Raw genomic sequence first — 26,798 nt, 5'->3', positions numbered from 1 at the left:
AGCTGGAAATAACTCGTAATTAAAGTCTAAGCTGATTGTTTCTTAAAGAGAAGTTTATGCTCAAATAACTTGAAAAAGTGCCTTTTTATTATCCATGACTACTACTCAGGTGAGAAAAGATCTCTTTTTGTCAGTGATAAATGGTAATGGAGTCCTTTCCTTACAATCTGTAATAGGCTTGTTTGGTCTTTTTGAATACTTTAAGAAAACAGGGAAAGCATGAATAAACAATAGCAAACTCTTCTTAGGGATTTTTAGGTATAGTTCAGCTATGCCTAAACCCCATATGGGGCTTAGCCAATGCCTTTCTTGGAAGAAGTTATTTGTAGACACGTCACTAGTGATCTACTTGCAGATATGTAATTGTCTTAAATGGATTACCACTGTCCTTCATTGCACAGAAGGACACAGCCCACACTATGGACTCTGGGCAAATCTAGCCTTCCACCTGTTTTTACAAATCAAATTTTATTGGAATTCAGCCATACCCATTCATTTCTGTAATTGTCTTACTGTTCTTGAGCTACTGTGGCAGAACTGAGTATCTGTGACAGAGACTAAATGGATTACAAAGCCATACCTGGCCCTTTATAGAAAGTTTGTCAACTACTGTTGTAAGAGGATGCTAGGTAACCTCTGAAGTGATAGGGTAATATTACCATGTGGAATTTATGCTCTTTATTAAGTTTTATTTCAGGAAAAAGACTATTACTAATAATTTTGATCATAAAACTATACTAGATATGTCTAGTACTTTGCATTTTATAATGTACCTTATTTTTATGTATCTTATACCTACAATACTCTTAACAGCCCTAAGAGTTATTGTTATCATTTTACAGATGAGAAAAATGAGAAAGCCTATGTTAAGAAGCAGAATTTACATTTAAATTCATGTCTCTGGTTGATGTCTGAGGATAAAAGATATTTCTTCTATTTACAACATCCTCCCCCTGCCTAAGGGCCATGATTCTGTTCTGGTAAGAAATATTATAGGACTGATCAACCAAAGGAACATGTTAGAGGGCAACAAAATCCCCAAGTAACTATACTCATAAAACCAAAATCCAAAATTCCACCTTTCCCCCACCAAGTAACTAGACTCAGTTCAATTGAAAAACACCCTGTATTATAAGCTAGATTGAAATATCTATGCCCAATTTCACAAACATCCTGTTTTCTTTTCCTATATTATAAAAAAAATCTAAATGAAAATTAGAGTACTGTAAAAGAATTGTAAGTGTTTGGCAAACCGCAGTGGGATAGCACTTTACATGCACTAAAATGGCTACAACAAAAGACAGAGGATGCCTAACAAGTTTTGGTAAAGGTGTGAAGAAACCGGAATCTTTTTGTATTGGTGTTGGGGCTTGAATCCTGGGCCTAATGCATGCTAAGTATGTGCTCTATCACTGAGCCTAGCTCAGTGTGAAGAAAATGGAACCCCAATACACTACTGGTGGAACTGTAAAATTGTATGGAAACTTTGGAAAAACAGATTGACAAATCCTCAAGATGTTAAACATACTTATCATATGACTTAGAAGGTCCACTTTTATTTTTTTTTAAAAGAGATGGGGTCTTGGTATGTTGTCCAGTCTGGCCCCAAACTCCTAGGCTCAACTGTTCCTCCTGTCTCAGCCTTCTGAGTGCTGGGATTCCAGTGTTGGGACTATAGCCACATACCACAACATTCAGCACAATAATACTTCTAGGTATATATACACTCAAGAGAATCGATGATATATTGTCCATGCAAACCTGTACCCTAATGTTAGGTAGATGTTCTACCTCTTGAGCCGCTCTACCAGCCCTAATGTACACCTAACGTTGTAAGTTACTGAGTTGTAAATGTACTAAATGTCACTTTAAAGTAGCTAATTATTTTTAAAAATGGAAAAATCTCTATGATAATGTTCATAGCAATATTATTCATAACAGCCAAAAGTAGAAACAACCCAAATATCTATGACTAGATAAACAAAATGTGGTATATCCACAAAAATGGAATATTATTTGGCAATAAAAAGAAATAAAACACCAATAAATACTATAATATTAATGACATTATACTAAGTGAAATAAGTCAGGAGACCATAGATTATATGATTCTATTTTCTGGAAGTATCTGGAAAGTCAAATCTATAGAGGTAGAAAGTAGAGTGAGGGTGACTTAAAATGGACATGAGGCTTAGGATGAGGAAATGTATCGATACTGGTGACAGTGGCACAACTGTAAATATACTAAAAATCATCAGCATGTTCTCCTAAAATTGCTGAGTTTTATGTGGCATATAAAGTTATACCTTAACAAAGCTGTTAAAAATAAAGAGAACTGAAAGGGCTCAAAAGCCAGCCAAATATCCAGAGTTAAAGACCCTCAACTGAGTCACATTTTAAAAATTATTAATGATATATGTGTATTTTTCATGAACAAAGACAAGGGAAATTTAAAATTGGAAGGAAATTGAAATTGGACTGTCACTGCTGATTAGTTCTAAGTAGAACTGGTTAAAATCATTAACGTCTGTCTTTGCCTTTTCATGACCCTTAGCTGATGAAGATGAAGAATTCTAGTCCAGGAGAAGCAACAGAGGGCACTTTGTAAATTGTACTACCAGGAAAATCATAGTCCAAGTCTTCATTCTTCAGCTCCAAGTCATGTCATCACGGTATGTGGCACACTGGAGTATTTATGGCTTAAATCACACACGGAGCCAGTTTTATCTCAGGCAACCATGTTGTCTGCATCAACGTAAGATAAAATCGTGCTAATGACAGGAGCATATGGTTTACTTATAGGTCTCCATGTACCAGATAAAGTCACACTTGGTCAGGCAAAACTTTGTTATTTCTCTGTTAATGTGGTGTTTATTTTATAGTACACAAAGGCAGACATTAACTTCATTTTGGGCAGATGGTGATGCTAGAAGATTAATACCTAAGTTACTTTCCTATTTAACTAAAGGATAATGATCTCAGAGTTTATGGAAGTACTACACATTTTTTAGTCTACTTGAAATTAGAATGAGATATTTGTTATTTGAGTCCCACTCTATTCTCATTGAGTAAGGTCATTTTTGGAACAGTAGTTTATTAGACAAGATGATTCAAATGCTTCAAATAAAGGACTTGTTGCTGCATGCTCTGTTCCTGTTCATCTGATGAATGGGCTGGCTGTGTGCTTATGTACTGGGACAAATTTGCCAGGCTCCTAGAGTTGCCCTGAATGCCATGTGTCTCAATGAAAACAACGATTTTATCTTTATAACATCTCTTGGGGGAAGTCTGACTCAGACTTCCCTGCTTAAGATACCTGAATTTCTGAATTCTGAGCTGGGAAAAAAACTCTGAAGAGACTTGTAGGGACTGGAAACTCTGAAGAGACTATAGGAATTAGAACTGTCAGAAAATTTTTTTTTTTTTTTTGTGGTCTGTGGGCCAAACCCAGGGCCTCCTGCATGCCAGGCAGCTGCTCTACCACTGAGCACTACCCCTACTCTGTGACACTGGAATGACCAGAAACAGTAATAAAAATTGTGGGTTAGAAAAATCAGGACAGCAAATTTTCTCCTGCTTTTTGTATATTAACTTAAAACTGTTATCTGGACTAAAAATTGCTTGAGATTAGAGATGAGATCTTTTAAACTTTTGTATCCCTAGTACCTAGTACAAAGTTTCCGTAAGTGTTGGATAAATGAATAAATGTATATATGCACAGAGTAATTAATTATGTATCTCCTCTGGTGCTCTAGTCCAGCCATATGAATGTTGGAAGAAGTGAATGCTGTAGAGCTCTTGTACAATTCGAATGGCTGGGAGAAAAACTGGGATTACACTTTGAGAGAATGAGGAAGCAGTTCCAAGGAAGATTAGTTTAGCAAAATAGTTTAAATATCCTAGCAGCAGGTTTTTATTTTTTTTTTTTGAAGTGTAACTTTATTATTATTTTTTTCCTTTTTCTTTTATTATTCATATGTGCATACAAGGCTTGGTTCATTTCTCCCCCCTGCCCCCACCCCCTCCCTTACCACCCACTCTGCTCCCTCCCTCTCCCCCCCCTCAATACCCAGCAGAAACTATTTTGCCCTTATTTCTAATTTTGTTGTAGAGAGAGTATAAGCAGTAATAGGAAGGAACAAGGGTTTTTGCTGGTTGAGATAAGGATAGCTATACAGGGCGTTGACTCACATTGATTTCCTGTGCATGGGTGTTACCTTCTAGGTTAATTCTTTTTGATCTAACCTTTTCTCTAGTTCCTGGTCCCCTTTTCCTATTGGCCTCAGTTGCTTTTAAGGTATCTGCTTTAGTTTCTCTGCGTTGAGGGCAACAAATGCTAGCTAATTTTTTAGGTGTCTTACCTATCCTCACCCCTCCCTTGTGTGCTCTTGCTTTTATCATGTGCTCATAGTCCAATCCCCTTGTTGTGTTTACCCTTGATCTAATGTCCACATATGAGGGAGAACATACGATTTTTGGTCTTTTGGGCCAGGCTAACCTCACTCAGAATGATGTTCTCCAAGTCCATCCATTTACCAGCGAATGATAACATTTCGTTCTTCTTCATGGCTGCATAAAATTCCATTGTGTATAGATACCACATTTTCTTAATCCATTCGTCAGTGGTGGGGCATCTTGGCTGTTTCCATAACTTGGCTATTGTGAATAGTGCCGCAATAAACATGGGTGTGCAGGTGCCTCTGGAGTAACAGTCTTTTGGGTATATCCCCAAGAGTGGTATTGCTGGATCAAATGGTAGATCGATGTCCAGCTTTTTAAGTAGCCTCCAAATTTTTTTCCAGAGTGGTTGTACTAGTCTACATTCCCACCAACAGTGTAAGAGGGTTCCTTTTTCCCCGCATCCTTGCCAACACCTGTTGTTGGTGGTATTGCTGATGATGGCTATTCTAACAGGGGTGAGGTGGAATCTTAGCGTGGTTTTAATTTGCATTTCCTTTATTGCTAGAGATGGTGAGCATTTTTTCATGTGTTTTCTGGCCATTTGAATTTCTTCTTTTGAGAAAGTTCTGTTTAGTTCACTTGCCCATTTCTTTATTGGTTCATTAGTTTTGGGAGAATTTAGTTTTTTAAGTTCCCTATATATTCTGGTTATCAGTCCTTTGTCTGATGTATAGTTGGCAAATATTTTCTCCCACTCTGTGGATGTTCTCTTCAGTTTAGAGACCATTTCTTTTGATGAACAGAAGCTTTTTAGCTTTATGAGGTCCCATTTATCCATGCTATCTCTTAGTTGCTGTGCTGCTGGGGTTCCACTGAGAAAGTTCTTACCTATACCTACTAACTCCAGAGTATTTCCTACTCTTTCCTGTATCAACTTAAGAGTTTGGGGTCTGATATTAAGATCCTTGATCCATTTTGAGTTAATCTTGGTATGGGGTGATATACATGGATCTAGTTTCAGTTTTTTGCAGACTGCTAACCAGTTTTCCCAACAGTTTTTGTCGAAGAGGCTGCTGTTTCTCCATCGTATATTTTTAGCTCCTTTGTCAAAGACAAGTTGGTTATAGTTGTGTGGCTTCATATCTGGGTCCTCTATTCTGTTCCACTGGTCTTCATGTCTGTTTTTGTGCCAGTACCATGCTGTTTTTATTGTTATTGCTTTGTAATATAGTTTGAAGTCAGGTATTGTGATACCTCCTGCATTGTTCTTTTGACTGAGTATTGCCTTGGCTATTCGTGGCCTCTTGTGTTTCCATATAAATTTCACAGTAGATTTTTCGATCTCTTTAATGAATGTCATTGGAATTTTGATGGGAATTGCATTAAACATGTAGATTACTTTGGGGAGTATCGACATTTTTACTATGTTGATTCTACCAATCTATGAGCATGGGAGATCTCTCCACTTTCTATAGTCTTCCTCAATCTCTTTCTTCAGAAGTGTATAGTTTTCCTTGTAGAGTTTTTTCACATCTTTTGTTAGGTTTACACCTAGGTATTTGATTTTTTTTGAGGCTATTGTAAATGGAATTGTTTTCATACATTCTTTTTCCGTTTGCTCATTGTTAGTGTATAGAAATGCTAATGATTTTTCTATGTTGATTTTATATCCTGCTACCTTGCTATAGCTATTGATGATGTCTAGAAGCTTCTGAGTAGAGTTTTTTGGGTCTTTAAGGTATAGGATCATGTCGTCTGCAAATAGGGATATTTTGACAGTTTCCTTACCTATTTGTATTCCTTTTATTCCTTCTTCTTGCCTAATTGCTCTGGCTAGGAATTCCAGTACTATGTTGAATAGGAGTGGAGATAGTGGGCATCCTTGTCTGGTTCCTGATTTTAGAGGGAATGGTTTCAGTTTTTCTCCATTAAGTATAATGCTGGCTGTAGGTTTGTCATATATAGCTTTTATAATGTTGAGGAACTTTCCTTCTATTCCTAGTTTTTTTAGAGCTTTTATCATGAAATGATGTTGGATCTTATCAAAGGCTTTTTCTGCATCTATTGAGATGATCAAGTGGTTTTTGTTTTTGCTTCTGTTAATGTGGTTTATTACGTTTATTGATTTTCGTATGTTGAACCACCCCTGCGTCCCTGGGATGAAGCCTACTTGGTTGTGGTGAATAATCTTTTTGATGTGTTGCTGAATTCAGTTTGCCATTATTTTGTTGAGGATTTTTGCATCAATGTTCATTAAGGAGATTGGCCTATAGTTCTCCTTTTTGGAGGTGTCTTTGCCTGGTTTTGGGATAAGTGTAATACTGGCTTCATAAAATGTGTTTGGCAGTTTTCCTTCCCTTTCTAATTCGTGGAACAGTTTAAGGAGGGTTGGTATCAGTTCTTCTTTAAAGGTCTGATAGAATTCAGCAGAGAATCCATCAGGTCCTGGACTTTTCTTTTTGGGGAGACTCTTGATTGCTGCTTCAATTTCATTTTGTGTTATAGGTCTATTCAGGTGATTAATTTCCTCTTGGTTCAGTTTTGGATGATCATATGTATCTAGAAATCTGTCCATTTCTTTTAGATTTTCAAATTTATTTGACTATAGATTCTCAAAGTAGTCTCTGATGATTTCCTGGACTTCCATGGTGTTTGTTGTTATCTCCCCTTTTGCATTCCTAATCCTACTAATTTGGGTTTTTTCTCTCCTCATTTTAGTCAGGTTTGCCAGGGGTCTATCGATCTTGTTTATTTTTTCAAAGAACCAACTTTTCTAACAGCAGGTTTTGTGGTACATGCCTGTAATCTAAGCACCCAGGAAGTTGAGGCATAGTATGGTTTGTTCAAGGTCAGTCTGGACAATTAGTAAGACTCTGTCTTAAAAAAAAATCATAGCACCAGGAATATCAAAATATTCACTAAGATAATTATAAAAAAATCAAAAGACAACTCTTATTGATTTTTATAGACTGTGTGAAAACCTGCAATTAATTGTTATACCATGACTGTTCTCAGATATTCCATATGTGATATCACATATGGAATAGATGTGTATGTGTATATGTTCTTTACATAAGTGGTAATGCATATACATTTAGTATAATGCATATACTAAATTCAGAGATGTAAATGTAAATGGCCTGTTAACCCACTTAACTTCTCTATAAGGCAGGTATTTAACCTCTTTGTAAGACAGGGATAGTTCTCTTTCTAAAGGATGAGGGACAAAGAATCTATATTCTTTAGGATATGGACCAACTTTGCATCAAAATAATTTTAGAAAGCAGGGACCACACTGAATAGGAGCTTCATTTCATACACAGTGTTAAGGAAATTCAGCTAGAGATACAAAGAAAAAAGGCTCCCACTTGTCTAATTACCTTAAAGATGTGTGCTTTGAGGATGTGATGTCCCAGTTCAATAGTCTGCTGTCGGTTTAGTTTTCCCTCTTGGCGGGAAAACCAGAAGGCAAGTAATGTGTGACCACTCCTGAAAAGAAAGAGACTCATGTTAGAAATTTTAATGCCTCAGTTCTGCTTTGGATGAGATACTATTCAGGTCTAGTCAGACCTCCAACAAGTCTATGTGTCATTCAACCAGTGTCTTGGGGAAGGATGTTTGCTACTGAACAAATTAATGGATACCTTTTATCAGTTCTTTAGCAAAAAAAATTTATGAATACCACAAAGTGTCATTTCTAGTTGGCTTAAGCCCCACCCCACAGATGGTATTAGAAGATTTTCATTTTATTTCCTGTCTCTGTCAACAATGCTTATTTTGCAATGCTTAAATGTCAGTGTTCCTCAGGATCTCTGCATTGGTCTCTCCTATTCAGTCCTCTTACTGGATTAGCTCATCCATCCTCAGAAGTCCATGTATTTTTCTCTATCTGGACTTTTCTTCCCAGTCTTAGACCAGTATCTATCCAACTGTCTACTGGCTTTCTCCATTTGGAGGTTCCATAGTACCTAAACTCAACATGTCCCAAACTGTATTGACGACTTCTTCCCCAAATGACGTCTTCTCTGATTAGCCTCTACTAAACCCCTCTACATCTTCCCACCAGCTGAGTACACTAGAGTACTTTCTTTCTTTGGGACTGGGGTTTGATTTTTCCTTTTTGTTTTTGGTGGGCCTTGGGTTTGAACTCAAGGCTTCACGCTTGCAAAGCAGTTGATTACAAAGAAAGCACTCAAAGCCGATGTTCTACTGTTTGAGCCACACCTCCAGTTCTGGGACTGGGGTTTGAACTCAGGGCTTTGCTCTTACAAAGTAGGCACTCTTCCACTTGAGCCACTCCTATAGTCCATTTTTGCTCTGGAGATGGGGGTATCTCATGAACTATTTGCTGCTACAGGTCTTGAACTGTGATCCTCCCAATTTCAGCCTCCTAAGAAGCTACAATTACAGGAGTGAGCCACCAGTGCCTGGCTGAGTACTTTTTGTTGCCAACTGTATAGACTGTACATACCTGTAGTATAGCATTTACCACACTGTCACATAGTTTCTCCTCTACTAGACTGAGTTTCCTGATGGCATCCATTCCCCCGTATCTCTTAACTAATAGATCCCCAACTTTTATGAAAGAGAAAGCTCTTAATATCTGCCTCTGGATTTTATCCTATCTGTGTCCATGATGCCAGAACTGCTTCCTATCTCTTTGAAATCATGTGGTGAGCTGGCATGAGCAAAAAGCCAGAAGGAGAGCTAGACTGAAAGAACTGCAGAAAGACAGAATTTGAACACTGACTGCGTAGCATCGAAACTGTCTGACTTATTATATGAAATTAAAAAAATTTTAATATATTGAATCAGAATTTTGTTTTTTTTCCAGCTCAAACTATCCTAATGATATACTTTTTAAGTGTTATGTACTCTTTTAAGTGTTAATGTGTGATCGATTATGTGGCTATATGTGTGATGTGTGTGTATACATTGAGTATGTATTTCTATTTACATTTATGAAACAAATCTGGATTACTTACATTTCCCATAGTGCCTACCAAAGCTTACTGCATATAAAATGTTCAATAAAATATTTTTAGAAGAAAAAATTGGTCATTAAAGAAAGGACACTAGGTCACCTTTGTGATATATCTTCTTACCACATATTCTCTAGCCTTGGGGAACCGTGGATACTTAGAACTGTCTCTCTAGCTAGGTGTGGTGTCTCATGCCTTTAATCCTAGCAACTCAGAGGCAGAGAATGGGAGGATCATGGTTTGAGGCCAGTGAGACACAATCTCAAACAATAGCTAGGCATGGTGGTATGTGTCTGTCATCCCAGCTATGTGGGAATATTAAATAGGAGGATCACAGTCCAGGCTGGCTGGGACAAATATTTGAGGCTCTATTTCAAAAACAGCTAAAAGCAAAAAGGGCTGGGGGATGGCTCAAGTGGTAGAGCATCTGCCTAGTAAGCATGAGGCCATGAGTTCAACCCCCAGTACCACAACCAGAAAGTAAAAAACCTCTCAAAACAAAAAATAAAAAACAATCCGAAACAGAAAGTCTCTCTATTGCCTATCAGGTTAGTGGTCAGCAGACTTCTTTATGCCAGTAGTAACTCAACTCTTGTACTCCTCTCACTTAAGAGTGCCAAAGAAGAGGCAAATGAAACTGTTATTTCAATTTCCAAGCAAATGAGCCAATCAAACAGAAGGAAAAGTAGCAAGTGAATTTTTGCTGGTTACATTTGTGTGAAAGGAGGCTCAAACGTCATATGGACAACTTTCTCTCATATTTAACACTGGGATTGATAATTATGCACTGAGGAGAAACAACAAGCAACACAGGTCAAGGATTTTAAATACATTTTACATTATTCATAAAACAATGGCTCTTCTGGGACTGGTGGTGTAATTCCAACACTTAGAAAGTTGAGGCAGGAGGATCCTGAGTTTGAGGCCAGCCTGGGCTACACAGTGAGTCCCTGTCTTGAAAAAAAAAAAAAAAAAAAAAAAAAAGGCTCAGTGAGACCGTCTTAAAAAAAAAAACAGAAAAACAAAGGCTCTGATCAGTTCATTGTACTCATAGTTTGTGTTGTTTAGGACACAAAGGGTAACAACAGTTTATATTATTTCCATTTGTAGCCTCCTCTTCTAACAGAATGTGGAACTAGTTAACCTATAGTCTAAATGTATTATACTTCACTTGCTTATATTTGTTTCAATTTCTGTTATTTGCTTACTCCTGAACATTATTCTCTCTGACTCTAGCCTCACCATTCTCAGTCTTAATTGTCAAATGTGGTTTTCTCTTAGCCTTTGCTATTTTTCTTTCTCTTATTTTCTCCTTCCAGCATTAGGCCCTATTTACTGCCTCCCATCTTGAAACTATCTCTTGACATTTATCACACTATCCTGGTACTTTTCTCCTATTAGGTTCAGAGATATAATTTCTTTGCCTTATTTTCCACTTACTCTTCTTCCTTAGGTAGCTCTTCTCTTCTAGCATCAACTTTCACTTAAATGTGAATGACTCCCACAGTGACATCTCACTTTGAGATTTAATTTTGCTTTTTGACTGGATCTCTCTCTACCTGCATCATTGTCAAATGAAACTGACTTTTGAAGTTGAAGTTTTCCCTCAAAACTAGATATCCTTAGGACTTCTTTATTTTTCAAATATTGCCAGTTAGGTGTAAAACCTAGTAGTTGTTTTTATCCTCTCTTTATACCTTCTCATCCAGATAACTGCAAGTGTTTTAGTCTCTCCATTCTATTCTCCACTTCCACTTCCCAGGGCATCCCAACAATATACACTGCAAAAATCTCATAAAAATTCTGCTAAAATATTTAATGGCTTTATATTTCCTCTCATTTAACACTTAAATCTTTAGCATGGTATTCGAATGATCTCCATAATTTGTCCCTTGTCTGTCTGCCTTTACCACCTTACCTGTGCTTTTGATACAAAACACAATAAATTATTTGTAGGGCTAACATGTGTTTTCCCTCTGCCTGCAATTCTCTTCCTTATCCTTCAGTCTCAGTTCATACCGCCTTCTCTGATTCTTGCAACAGGCTCAGGGGTTGTTTCTTTATATTTCTGTTGTACCTGGACATATATCCATGACAGCACCTATGTAGGACATATGGTTCTTACGTCAGCCTTCCCATTAGATTCTATTAAGGATAGAAATCATGTTTTTCACATATTTACTCTTAGGTAATAGGAGTAAATAATTTTCAGAGTGAGTTAGCAATAATACCTCATGCTTATATACTAGCTCATGTTTCTTAAAATAATTTAGTTATTTTTAGATGCTTAAAAACACTTACGTTGAGCTGAATGTGAGAAAGAACTCACTAATGTAAAGAACAATATATTCATTTATATAATATATGCCCTGAATTATTTGTTCTTCTTTTTTGCAGTACTGAGTTTTGAACTCAGGGTCTCATTCTTGCCAGGCAGGTGCTCTACCACTTGAGCTACTCTGCCAGCCCCTACACCCAGAATTCTTAATAAAGTCAGCAATCATTAATGCTGACATTTTTGATCAGCATTTTGTGAAAGAGTAGCTAAGAAATAAAACAGAGGGAGCACTAGTAAACCTGATGTGATTTTAGGCATGACCGAACACAACTATGATTTCCCTCTGTAATTAAGGATGATGGTAATCAAAATTGACTTTAATATGGGTTCAGATGTTCTCATGGGGTTATAAAAGCCATGGGCTGAGGGGAGTGGTGAGGACAGAATCACTTCCATATAGTTTATATAATGAGATCACCTTGTGATTCAAAGTCATCCTATGAATTTCCCTGACTGCATTCACAAAACTACATCTTTATAGCTTAAAGCCAAACAGGTCTATGTTCAAACTCTAGTTCTGCCACTTATAAATTTAATAACTGAAAACAAGCTATTTAACCTGTCTGTAAGACAGGATAGTAATACCTATCTCTCAGGACTGTGGTAAGAATTGAGTGAGATATATTAAGTGTAATATATTTTATATTTCTTTTTTTTATCTTCCATAGTAACTAATACAGTGCCACAACAAAGGAAGACCATTAACCATAAGTTACTTTAAACATATAGGAAGATGACTGTGTGTGAACAGAACTTGATCCTTACTCCTTCAGACCCTACCTACTACCTTTGCAGCTAAAAGAGAAACCCATAGATCAGGGATGTATTATTGGGGTATGGATACCATTTACTATTAGTCAATGCAGGAAAACTTCGTAATATAACTGCAGGCAGAAAGCGGGGCAGTGGTGGGGGGATAAGGACATAGCTAACTGGTCTCTAAATATAAAAGTTAATCTAACAGGAGGAATATAAATTTCTCATGTTTCAGAGGACCAGAGGGTTCTAGGAGGACAGTAAATCTTACATTAAAGTACTTATAACTGTCTACATATTTTTGTATTGTTTGGAGACAGGGTCTTGCTATGTAGCCCAGACTGGCCTGGAACTTAGTATGTAGTCCAAGCTGGCCTTTAACTTGTCATTCTTCTGTCTCAGCTTCTCAAATGCTGAGATTACAAGTGTGGACCACCATGTCCGGTTGGTGTATTTGATTTTTAGATATTTTAAGGGAGAATTAATCACAGTTCAGAGCTGAGAAGCTTTCCCCAATACTGTCTTTTCTCCTCTCTCTTGGATATACATGCTTTGGCAGAAGTTAGAGAAGTTGGTATCCAGAATAGTAGAGAGTAGATCCTCCTCCATTCTCATTTGCAGGCATCAGCAGTGTCATGAGATGGGATGACTATGAGTTACCAGGCAGTGAGGAGCTACTGTTACTTGACCTGCTTCCTATACATAAAGAGTTCAGAGATATCTAGTCTTTTAGGAAAACCCTTTCTAAAGTGAGAATCATACTCCTTAACCCCATTTAACTAGACGTTGGACAGTAGTTGTTTTATATAATATATACAATGGCATTTAGTTTATTTTTCTAATAGATTTTCACTTCGCACCCCAAGGAGATGGCTAGTCTTTCTATTTCTAACACTGAAACAAGCTAACGAATGGATTCAAATTTATTTCTGGCATGGATGTTTTCTCACCATCCTAGTTCTAGTCACTAATGTGTAGTCACATTGATTTCATTAGCTTTTGTGATGATAAACTTGACTGATGTGATTCTTTAATGTTTCAGAGGAACAAGACCTAGGTGGTTTGCTATTCTGTATGGTGCTCAAAAGTGACACAGTTGTACAGACAAAGCCAATTGACAAAGAATTGCTTATAATCTAAAGCTTGTCTAACTACAAGGACTGAAGTAAACGTGTGTTGCTGTGGAGTGTGTAGATTTTATAGAAGTAAATGCGAAGAATTACTTAGGGAAGAATTACTAGGCAGAGATGACCACCTGCCAGAAAAAATGGAGGGGATGGACCAATTTGGGATACAATACATATATACATGGACATGTCATATGAAACTCTCTGAATAGATTATCTTAAACAAACAAGAATGTCTTTTTTTTTCCCAAAAACAGAGGACAGGAAGATAAAACAGGTCCTGTCTGGGTGAAGACACCAGTGGGAGGACATGAGAAGGGTGTAGAAGGGTGAACATGGTGGAAATATTGTGCACTCATTTATGAAAATGAAAAAATGAGACCTGTTGAGGGGGACAAAGGAGAATGATGGAGGGGGTGAGTTTAACTAAGATATATTATAAGCACTTTCATAAATGTCACAATATTCCCCCAGTACAACAATAATGACAATAAAAAATAAGCAGAAACTAAAACATATTATTGCCATAAGCCTGGCAACAAGATGAAATTATTATACCTTATTACGAGACTACTGAAATAGACTCCATGAAAATAGAAGAGGAACAGCCTCTGTGCTTTGTGACAGTAACAAGTCATTTTCTATCCCCACTAGCCATTCAGCATAAAAGGCTCCAGATTCCTACCAACTATCACTTATCCCTAGTGAATATAAAATCATTTTTTTAATTCAAAAGAAAGCTTACTGAAAGAATTCAAACTATGGCAGTACTGATAGCTCCCCTAGTACAGTTCATCATGAACTAAAGGTGAAAGCAGCAAGTTGATTTAAATGAGTTTTCTCTTATGCTACTAGGGCTCTTGGCATTTGCGAAAAAGCAACTCACAGAATGATCTGATAAAGTGATGTTTTCAGTAAGATTATGAGAAACTCGGATAATGCTGTCATGCAATCATTTTTTAGGAATTATTGCTTTTTATAAGGGCCCTCTTGCCTCTGCCTGCTTTACTTTCTACCAGCTTTAAGTGTAAGGGGACAAAGGTGCCACCTGGCTAGGCTCCTAGCATGTTCTATAGCTCCAGAGCCCTTGTAGAAATACCAGTGTGAGAACTTAAAGAACTTACTAGAAGTTCAGAAAGATTTGTTCTGATTATCTGTATCAATTTATATCTCTGGGAAGGAAGGGACCTTAAATTGCTCTTCTGACAGTCAGATTTCTAGACCTCTTCATCTTGTCTCTTTCTTCTCTCTTTTTAAATTTTATTTTTAACTGGTACATAAAATTGTACATGGGGTAACATGATTTTATACATGTATACATTGTATAATATTTAAATCAGGTTAGACATACCTGTTTCTTCAAACACCTATCATTTCTTTACGGTAAAAACTTTCAAAATCCTTTCTTCTAGCTTTTAGAAAGATATAGTAAATTATTGCTTCTACAGTCACCCAACTGTACAATAATATAACAGAACTACAGTAGACCTTGGGTATCTGTTCCAGGAAGACCACCACTGAGGAAAAGTTGTGACTGCTCAGGATGCAGAGAGCTGAGTACTGTTTGCAGATGCTTGATTCATTTTTCCTACAATGCTGCCCAACTTCCTGTAAGGACATGCTGCCTTTTCAACAAATCTAAAATTTTTACTTTATCACTTAAATTAAGCACATTAACTTTTACCTTGCTTTTTGGGTGGCACATTTTTACAAAATTAAGGGCAAGGAAATAATCAGCAGATCACATGATGATTTTAATACAATTGACAGTAGCACAGGACTGACTGAGAGCTTCTTTGTACCAACTGAGCTATGTAATACACATCCAGGAATTAAAATTCTTGTTTTTGAAATTTCTTTCCATTTAAAAAAAATTATTGCTATTTTTGACTGTGTGAGGTCAGAACTGTAAGCAATAAATCCATGAATAAGGTGGGATAACTGTGTTTGTTCCTATTTAAATGAGACTTAGGACTCATTCCCTAATTTCTATAACCATGGCTAAGTCTTTCCTTCAGTGCTAAAATGCTGGAAAGAATATGTTTAAGAATATGTTAGTGGTTTTCACCTTTTTGCAATGTAAGATATTGATGAGCATCCTTTCCTTGAAAGTATCTTCTTTGACTTCCATGACCTTTAACTTGTTCATGTTTCCCTTTCTAAGTTATTATTTAGCTTGTTAAGCATTTAGATCATCTAGCATTTAAAAATAACTATGCTGCTTTCATGCTTCCAGACTTTATACTTTATATTCTTAACATGGGCACTCTTATTTAGTGCTATGGCTTCTACTCTCAGTTATTTGCCACTAATCCACAAATCTATAATTTTATGCTGAGTTTTTTATTTAGTGTAATTTTAAGTCACATTCCTAAATATATTCTGTGATTTTTTTTCCTTGGAGGAAATTCATTATGAACATGTCCCAAATTGGATTCGTATTCTCCCCATAAGCCTGTTCTTCCTCCAGCATTGTTCATGCTAAACCAGTCCTCCATTCAGAAAGTTCTATGTTGGTTAGTAGTACCACTATTCTTCATCATTTGAGATAAATTCTCATCATTTCTGATCCCACTCTCCTTACCTTCCATACATTAAGTACTTCTGAGTATTTACAAAATCTCCCTTTTACACATCTAACCTGCTCTCTCCTGTTTTTAGCACTTACTTTATTATTGATAAATCCCTCACAACTGGTATTCTAAGCTGCTGTCTATCCTATTCTTCAACCTATCTCCCATACACTCCTGTCAGAGCTGTCTTTCACATTACCAGAGTTAACTCATCATTGTTTGCTCCTCAAAAGGCGACAGAGGTTCTCTAAGTTATCTGTATAATAAATTCTAAAGTCTTAAACATAGTAGTCAATGCTTTCTTCCTAGTGACACTTTCTCTTATTTGCTTTCTGACTGTGCATCTTATTTTCTCATTATAGCTCCTCACAATTCCCTAAAGGCACTTCACATCTTCTAGTTCCTCCTTGGTTTTACCTTTTCTTCTCTGCCTTTAATGCTCCCTTAGTCCTAAAATACCTAATGTAATCCAGCTCATCTTTCAAGGCTGAACTTGGATGCTGCCTCTTTTGCAAAACATTTTCAAAACCTACATAAAGGTAGGTTCTTATGTACTGTTTCACTATATTAGTTGCTGTGTGTCTGACTTCCCTTAGAGGATAACAGCTTTATTATCAAAGAATGTCTTACTAATCTAACTTCCTCTAGTGGTTGGTACTGTCCTGTGTAGAAGAGAAGGCCAATAAATAGTTCACTAATAAATAAAGCTAGGCAGATGGGTATCAGGAAGAGCAACACAAGGTCTTCCAGATCCACTTTCCAATTCACTACTCAGTTTGGCTTTGAATTTGCTGGTATTTCTGTTTCCACTGTCTTAGACTGTTAAATGAGTGTAAACATGACTTAAATAGTGAGATTAGATTGATGATCCTGACCTTTTTCACCTCCCATCTTAAAAACTCTGTCTACAGTTAAACTTTGGTTGTGTTGCCTGAGAGTCCACATTGCTATCTGTTCTCAGCATACAGTACTCACATTTCTTTGCAAAAATTCTAACAGAGTGTACAAAAGACACAATCTGATGATCTGGGAGGAGAATTTTTCTTTTAACTACAGTTTATCAGTCAGCAACTACTTGGGCATTTTCTTTTCATGGTCTTCTCATGGAAGCTGAGTTCAAAATGTATTCCTAGTCACCTTGTGTTTCATATTTGATGGAGATATGAAAGAACCTGATTAAAGTGAACTGTAAGTTCACTTATAATCTACAAGTAAAGACTGTAAGTAAAATATGCCCAAGATACACTTTTGTGGACATGGGTAGTGTTATTTCTTTGTAAACAGAATTTGGATAGGGATTTACTGCTATCTTCCACTTTTCATCAAATCTTCCTACTTCCTTTCCATTCTGTTAATGTATCACTGGCCCTAGAACGGACTCTTTCCTCCAACAATGAAGTCTTTAGACAGTTGGCAAGAGGCAGAAGAGCCACGACTCTATTGAACTGTTGTAGTTTGAACATCAACAGCAGGCACAAGAACACATCACTTCTCTCTTCCTCCTCTATGCCCCTTAGCTCTTTGTTTATACTTTGGCTTTGAATTATAGCTAGCTATAAAATGTGTCTATTAAAGCCACTAACATGCAAGCCCTGGTGGACACATCTATTTTACTTATATTTATATTATTTGCAGTGCTTAACACTGAACATTGAATATATGACTTAACAAGTGTTTACTGAATGTTTGCTGAAATGCATGTCTTCACTTACTCCTGAGGCATGGTACAAAGTAACAGTGCACAAAAGACACTATCTGATGAGCTGTGAGAATTTCTCAAATATTTTAAGTTCCAAGCTTAGAATTAGTACTACATATTAAGTTCTTTTGCTCGCTTGAATCATCATGAAAAAATGCACACAGTGTGCTCACTGTGTGCTACCAGGCACTCTACAAATCATCAGGAAGACAAAGGTAAGATAGAAAGGTTCTTGTTCTCATGTGACTCACTCATATTTTAGAGGGAAAGTGGACAATAAACAAGTATTCACACATGATAAATTAAAAATAAGTTGTAATATGTGTTATAAGCAAAAAGGTTGCTAATGACTAACATAAAGACCAGGAGGGGCTTACTTAGATAAGGTAACAAGTAGAAATCTCTCACAGGATGTGGCATTTAAGCTGAGATCTGAAGGAAGAATGAGGTATCTTGCTACACAGTGAGGCAGGTACAATGAGCTCCATGTGGAGATTGTTATGCAAAGGCTCAGAGATAAAAAAAGAGAAATTCTAGGAATTGGAAGAAAACTGTAAGAGGGAGAATGAATTATCTCAATTGAGAGAGGTTCTATAAATACATGGCTTTGATTTTATTCTGATAATAATTAGAAGCTTGAAGAATTTCCAGAAGAAGTAACATGGTCTGAACAGAGTTTTAAATAATTATTCTGGCTACTGGTGGATGAACAAAGAAGATAAAGTAATCCATATGATAGTCTAGGGTGTGGTCAGTAGAGATGAAAATAAGTGGGATATTTATAAGTAGAATTTGGGTGGTAGAATCAACTACATACGCTGATGGCTTTAGTAAGTGAATGTCTTACAGCTGTCAGTTCTTATGTTTAAGAGCATAGAAGGCTATTAGTGTTGATTTTACTAAATGTGGAGATCTGACTTTGAAAATCTCTAGCGATGGTTGAGAGAATTGCTGTACTCATAAAAAAGAAAATATGCTGTCAAATCCCACTAAGATGGCAAGAACTTCTGATTGCTGTGCCATTAATCTTGGTTTGACAACCTACGAAAACCTGTGGGATTGTTTTGACTCAGAGAATGTTGTTTCAGAGACTTATTAATAGGATAAAATTAGCCTGTATTTCTTATGCTTTCCATATCAAATTCCTTGCTGAGTCTTAACAAATACAAAAAACTGAAATAATTTATTGTCTCTTATAAGATCATAATGGAATAAAAGTAGAAACTAATAGGAAGGTAAACTACACCAACATGGCAATTGAGTAATACACTTTTGAATGTTCAGCGGATCACTGAAAAATCAGGAAGGAAATGAAAAATTCCTAGAATTAAATGAAAATGAAAACACAATTTACCAAGACCTTTGAAATATAGCAAAGGCAGTTCTAAGAGGGACTTTTATAGCTATGAGTGCCTGCATTAAAAAATCAGAGAGATCTCAAATAACCTAGTGATGTACCTCCAAGAGCTTAGAAAAACAAGAACAAGCCAAACACAAAACTAGAAGATGGGAAGAAAATAAAGATCAGTGTGGAAATTAATGGAGAACAAATACAAAGATCAATGAAAAAGAGGTGGTTATTTGAAAGGATAAACAAGACTGACAAACTCTTAGTCAAACTAACCAAAGGAAAAAGAAAAACCCCAGATTAATAAAATCAGACATGAAAAAAGGGAATATTACAACAGATATCATGTTAATCCAGAGAATATTTACAAAACTTTATTCTGAGAAATTGGAAAATCTAGAAGAAATGAGTAAATTTCTAGACACACATAACCTGCCAAAATTGAAACAAGTAGAAATATAAACAACTTAAACAGACCTCTACAAAATAATGAGATTGAAGCAGCAATAGTCTCCCAACAAAGAAAAGCCCAGGACAAGATGGATTCACGATTAAATTTTACCAGACTTTTGAAGATGAACTAAGACCAATGCTCCGGAATTATTCCATAAAACAGATAGGGAAGGAACACTTTCAAACTCATTATGCAAAGGCAGTATTACCCTGACACCAAAACTGGATAAGCACACAATAAAAAAACCAAAACTACAGATTTCTCCAATAAACAAAGATGCAAAAATCCTTAATTCCTGCAAACAAATTTTGATAGCACATCAAAAGGAGCATACACCATAACCAAATTGGTTTCATTCCAGGAAGCAAGGTTCAACATGCACAAATCAAACACATAATACAGGACATAAATAGAATTAAGGACAAAAATCACATGACCATCTTAATAGATGCAGAAAAGGTCTTTGACAAAATCCAACATCCCTTCATGACAAAAGCTCTGAAGAAATGAGGAATAGAAGGAACATACCTCTATATAATAATAATAATTATATATATATACACACATAAAACAAACCTGTAGCCAACATTGTACTAACCAGGGAAAATCTGAAAGCATTTCCTCTAAAATATGGAATGAGACAAGGATGTTCATTCTCTCTACTCTTATTCAGTATTCTGCTTGAATTCTTAGCCTAAGCAATAAGGCAAGAGAAAGAAATGAAAGTTATACAAATGGGAAAGGAAGAATTCAAGTTATCCCTATTTGCAGATGATATGATCCTATACTTAAAAGATCCTAGGGACTCCACTAGAAAACTTTAAAATAATTTCAGCAAAGTACCAGGATACAGAATCAACATACAAAAGTAATTTTTTTCCATACTTCATGCTTCTGGAAACAATTACCAGAATGGATAAACAGCCTACAGAACAGGAGAAAAATCACTGACAGCTCTTCATCTGATAGAGAATTAACAGTTAGAATACACAAGGAACTCAAAATACTAACACCAAATGAACGAGTAATTCAATCAACAGATGGACAAACAAACTGATCAGAAAGATCACAAAAAAAGTAGTACAGGACTGGAGGTGTGACTCAAGTGGTAGAGCGCCTGCTTTGCAAGAGAAAGTTCCTGAATTCAAACCCTAGTCATATATATAATGTATACACACACACACACACACACACACACACACACACACACACACAAGAAGTAGTACAAAGGGCAAATAAACACAAATGATCAACATGTATAACCATCAGAGAAATGCAAATCAAAACTACATGGAGATTCTATTTCACCCTAGTCTAATAGTTATTACCAAGAAAACAAACAACAGTGCTGGTAAGGATGCAGTACAAAAAGGAATCTTTATACACTATTAGTAGGATTACAAATTAATTCACCTACTATGGAAATCAATATGGAAACCAAATGATAAGTTTTTAAGCTGTTATTCTTTTAAATTGATTCCATAGTTGTCACACAGCCTAAAAAAGTAGCTACCATATGATTTGGCTACACCACTCCTGGGTACATACCCAGAGGAATCTAAGTCAGCATACGAGAGAGATATTTGCAATCCATGTTAAAGTAATATGTGTGTTTATGTGTATGATCAAAGTATATTATATACATATGAAATATCATGATCACTCAATAAAATATACCAAAAAGGTGAGAAATCAGGATTTCAAGTAAACATTGCAATAAAATGGCAAAAGTTACAGGAAAAAACCCCATACATTGTGTATATAGGTCACATTTTCTTTATCCATTCAACTGCTAATGGGCACCTAGCCTGATTCCGTAACTTTGAACCACTATTATGAATACTGCTATAATAAACACGAATGTGCTGATGTCTCTATTGTGAGTTTGAGGCAAGCCTGGGCTTCAGCAAAAACCCTGTCTCAAGAAGAAAAATTTCCTTAATCACTTGTTCACTTCTTCCCCATTTTAGATTTCTAGATGAAATTATTTTAAATCAGCATTTGCTATACTGAACATTGCCACCTTTTAAAGTGATATATATTGGGTAGAGTGCCTGCTTAGCAAGCATGAGGCCCTGAGTTCAAACCCCAGTCTCACACAAAAAAGTGATGTATATAAATATATTTAAACATAAAACTATTTCTTTCTAGAAGCAAAATCAAGCAATATAGGAAGACTACAAATCTCTTCTGTGTTTTTGTTCTGGCTCTTCTGTAAATGTTTCATGAGTAAGTAAATGCTAAGCATTTATGCTTGCTAAACTATAAAATGATCTCTCACTTTCATAAGCAGAACTATTTCTCTGGATATGTATTGACTTTGCAAATTTCTCATCAGCTTTTATGATAGTAAGAATAAGTAATTATCAGTTTTAAATGGGTTTGAGGAAGAATTCTGATTACCAGGTTTTTTGTAAACTTCCTTTTGGATTTGGAAAAGAAAAAAAAAGTTCCAGCCCATCTTCTGATGGGTGGATTTTTTTTTTTTTCAGCATGGTCTCACTATGTAGCCCAGGTTAGCCTCCTGGGATTACAGGTATGCACCATTATGCATGGCTAGACAATTTAAAAAACAGAACAGCTTGCCTATCTGACTAATAGTTGTAGATCCCATGATTTATACTGAGTAAGAACAAACTTGTAAAATTGTAGGACATACATGTGTTGGTAAAGTGGTCATATTAGATTTTCATGTAATTTCTCACTTGTATCATATCACAAAACTATGATGGGGGTTACAAAATAGTACAGATTTGAGTTCATATTTATTTTTGATGACAATAGGGGGTTAGGAACTGGGTTGGATACAGGAAATATATTGCTAGGCAAATCAGATAAATTTCCAGTAATATTAGAGATCAATGAAATCTCTAACTGGAAATCATGATATCCAAACCATGACAACAGAAGACTGATTTCCCCTTACTGGTAGATAGAGAAGAATTAGAAGTGAAAAGAGAGTAAAGAGCTAATACTTCAGGGAGACAAGGTCACCTACTAATAGTCAAGTGCTAGCAAAAGATGTTTGGTATACCTCCCCTTTCTTTTGCTTTAACTCTTTCAAACCTCATAAGGGCTGATTTAGTTCCAAGATTTTTCTGGTTGTTTTTTCCATGCTTCACTGTTTTGTTGAACTTTCTCCTAATGCTTTTTAAAATCAGAATCCATCCCCCAATTTAAGGGTTTATTATGGAAATCTGCAGCAGCTATCAGAAGCAATGCCCCTGAGCTTCAGTGAGGGTAAGGTTAAATGTTATTATGCCTGGATGTTCAGACCTGGATTAAAAGAACAGTAACAACAAAAATCATCACAAACTAAAATTCACCATTTTGTGACCATTTGAGACCCACGTAGTCTTTAAGTAGCCAGGTTATACAGGCCTCTGGCACAGTTAATTTTCATTTTGGGGAGGATGTCCTCTTTTTTTACCTTAGACAACTGCTTCTTTTCTGATACCTTGCTTTGTGGAACAGATTTTGGAGTACTAGGTCTTCAATGTATAATTCACTAAGTGAATTTATAATTCATGGTCAAATAAATCAGGAAAAATATCAACAAACCATTAATTATAAGCAGTCAGTTCTGGTCATAAAGAATCAACTATCCTTATACTCCTCTATTCACTCACCATAACATTTGCTACTTTTAGCAGGCCAAATCAAATTAGGCTTCCATACCACAATGTTATAGGTCATATAGGCTGTATCAGCTCAGTACTCATTATATAAACTTTGCAATAAGCTTCCTCTGCTTTATCCAAATATTTAAAAATAAAGTAGCCTAGTGTTCTAATTTCTATGTCAAAATCTTACACACCCCCGCACTGCAAAATGTTAATCTGAGAATTGTTCCTGGGGAGGGGAACGCTAGACACCATGAAAATCAAGATAATGCAGAAAGTAAACAGAAAAAAGTGGAAATTTATTCAGGGTAGCATAACACTATTTAGAAATCTTAAACAGTAATTAGCACCACAAACATGGTGGCCATAATTGTCTACTTTATCAGCTTCAAATTTCTATGATCAAAGTCACTAATAGGCTGGATAACAAAGACTGTTGCCTACCTCTTTCAAACAGCTTAAAATGTACAAGTTGCCTCAAATGGGTTTCTACCTCCTACTATTAGCATAATAGCAGGGATTAGTTTATTAGATTAGTGTGTTCAACTGTATCTCAGTGCCTAAGGGAATAAAACAGGACAAAGTGAGTTCAGGGCATGACAATGATGAATTGTGGGAAACAGAGTAAGTTAGTGAGGTCTAAGGCTTGTGAGTGCTTAAAAGGCATATGTTTACCTAGGATGAAAATCCAACATTCTTTGATGTCATAAATACATTTTGATGATATAAACAACTGTTCAGTGATACTTATAGTTTGATAAAAAGCACACAATCCCTACTCTGTTACCAAGCCAGGAAAGGATATTATCTAGAAGTCGTTTCTTTCTGCCACAATTATATGTTGATGCAACATTAGACTATTGTCTCTGGTATGTCAATTCTCTGTCCAGATTCTGAGACGGGAGACTGATAATTCAAATAAAGAAAACTCAACCTCAGCTGTAGCACTGATTTCTGGCTCTGCTACTCGCCTCCCCCCTCATCCTTAGATTGCTATTTTCAGCTCAGGCAGTAGCCCAAAGGTGGGCTATTTCTGAGGAAAATCAACCACTTTTTGGTATCAGTAGGATATTTGCATCTGTGTCTAATTCCCTAAAAAGGCCAACAAGTTCAGGTTGAAAAACTGATTGTCAAAAGCCCAGGAGAAAGAGATAAGGGTGTTTGGTGTGTTGCTTCCCAGAATCTCCCTAAACATATTCACGTTAGGCACTGGTTTATCTGGTGTGATTTTAAGAGACACTGAGTTGGACTACTCTGGTCTACTGAAATACATCAGATGCTTGGTGGCAACAATGTGTATAAAGTGGAGGGTGAAAGCTATAAAGACAAACCCTGCCTCAAGTCTTACTAATCAGATCAGCCTCAAATGGAAAGGAATTGCAGCCAGCTTCTTTGAAAGGCCAGATTAGGCTCTCCCAATAGCATTAAATGTTGAGTGAATTTCCATCTCATTAACCCAGGGGGCCTCAAACTCTGAGATTAATACTTGAGTAATAAGGCTAGTACTGGCCACTGCTAGGGAGGAGGCTGAATTCCAATCTAAGGAAACTTTTTTGATAACTCCTGGTCTTGTTTATAATTTTACTCTTTGTCATTAAGTGAAATGTGATGACCTCTCAGCAGCTGTGTTATTCAATCACCAGGAGACAGACTACCCAGCATCTGAAGTTAGAAATGTTTGCTTTTCTTGTCTCAGGATATCAGCCTATCGCTGCAATGCTCCTAGTTAATAAACAATGATGAGGAAAGCAAGCCTATACAGCCATGATACAGATGCATAAAAACCATATTTTCTACTTTGGGAGCCCCTGAAGATTTCATCCTCTGTAAGATATTGTTATTGTGGTAGTCTGTTGTGTTGGACCCCAGCTATCTTTCAATCCTGATATGTTCCTGGATAGGACAGATAAGTTAGCAAGGGTTTGTCCTGAAATGACCTCAGATGTTTACTAGGTAATTCTAGGTTAGTCTTTTTCTTAACTATGTAGTGGTTGTCAACTCTATGTATTAAGCATCAGCAATAGTACTAGTAAAATTTATAGTAATTCTCTCTTATCTGTAGTTTCACTTTCCATCGTTTTAGTTACCCAGGGTCAACTGCAATCTGGAAAAATTAAACAGAAAATTCCAGAGATAAATAATTCATAAGTTTTTAAGCTATGTGCTGTACTGAGTGGCAGGATGAAATCTCATGCCATCCCACTCTATCCTGCCTAGGACTTGAGCCATTCTTTTGTCCAGTGTATCTTTGCTGTGTATACTACTCATCATTAATTACTTACTTAATAGCCCTCTCATTTATCAGATCAACAGTTGTGGTAATGCAATGCTTGCTTCTGAGTAACACTTACTTTACTTAATAATGGCCCAAAGCCAAAGAGTAGTGTTGCTGACAGTTTGGATTAATCAAAAAGAAGCTGTAAAGTGCTTCCGTGAAGGGAAAACATGAAAGTATAATGAGATATTTTGAGAGAGAGAGACCACATTTACGTAACTTTTATTAAATTGCTTGATTTTATTATTATTTTTTACTGTGCTTAATTTTTAAATGAAACTTTATTAGAGGCACATATGAATAGGAAAAAACTATAATATGTATAGGGTTGGATACTATCTACAGTTTCAGGTAGCCACTAGAGGCCTTAGAATGTATAAAGAAGGAGACTACTTTATATTAAAATCCTTTAGGGACTGTCATAAAATTCATGCAAAAGACTGAGACTCAGTTTTTTCCTACATGTTAAAAATCTTGGGCCCCCAAGTGTTAACAGCAGAAGAATGTTCTGCCTATCTAATCACAAGATTTAGTTAAGGCACACCTGAAAGTTCTATTACTACAAAGAGAAGGGAAGCAAAAGAACATACTCTGAATACTTTCTTTGTACTCTATATTATTCTAGGCCTTGTAAAATACAAGGCCTTGCTTAATTCTCACCAACTCTAAGAAAACATTATTATTGCTTTTATGTAAGTAAGAAACTTAAGTCTCAGAATCATTGTAACTTTTTCCAAAAGTCACAGTTTCTAGAAGAGGCAGAATTTACATGTGTATTATCTGACACAATAGTTCCTGTTCTTTCCACTATAACACATTTCTTTATAAAACTTTGCCTCTCAGGAAAAATACCACAAAATCTACAGCTTGGCTTAGTATCACCATTAGAATGTGGAACTAATTTTCTAATGAGTCAGCATGAAGTAGGTTGAGAAGCATGCCCACAAGCATAGTTGTCTTTAGTAAGGTCTGGTGAAGAACATTGTCAGAGGGGTAATAAAACCCCAGCCCCATCAGTTTTAGTCTCTCTGATGAATCACAGTATGAGGAATAGCCAAATTTGGTCTATCTTTCTGAGCCACAATAAGCTCTGAATTTGCCAGTTCTGTTGCTGGTATCTTCTCTATTTCCAGGAAATCAGTAATACACACTTTTGAAAATGCTTACTTTATTAAAGGAATGATTCACAAAAAAGGGTAGTGTGGAGGAATAGAAAGTAAAA

At 36.3% G+C, this 26,798-nt stretch overlaps 1 protein-coding gene across 11 annotated transcripts in view; it reads right to left on the bottom strand.

Moving 5' to 3' along the window:
• Tanc2 (tetratricopeptide repeat, ankyrin repeat and coiled-coil containing 2) overlaps positions 1–26,798 on the bottom strand; it is a 387,000-nt gene that overhangs the window by 59,217 nt on the left and 300,985 nt on the right. For all 11 annotated transcript variants that reach the window (XM_074045367.1, XM_074045366.1, XM_074045369.1 and 8 more), the window contains one exon: positions 7,782–7,890. In XM_074045367.1, coding sequence (XP_073901468.1) covers positions 7,782–7,890 — 109 coding nt within the window. The remainder of the gene's footprint in view (positions 1–7,781; positions 7,891–26,798) is intronic.

Source organism: Castor canadensis, chromosome 11, assembly GCF_047511655.1.
Source record: "Castor canadensis chromosome 11, mCasCan1.hap1v2, whole genome shotgun sequence".
Lineage (NCBI taxonomy): Eukaryota > Metazoa > Chordata > Mammalia > Rodentia > Castoridae > Castor > Castor canadensis.
This window is presented reverse-complemented; position numbering and strand designations above follow the sequence as displayed.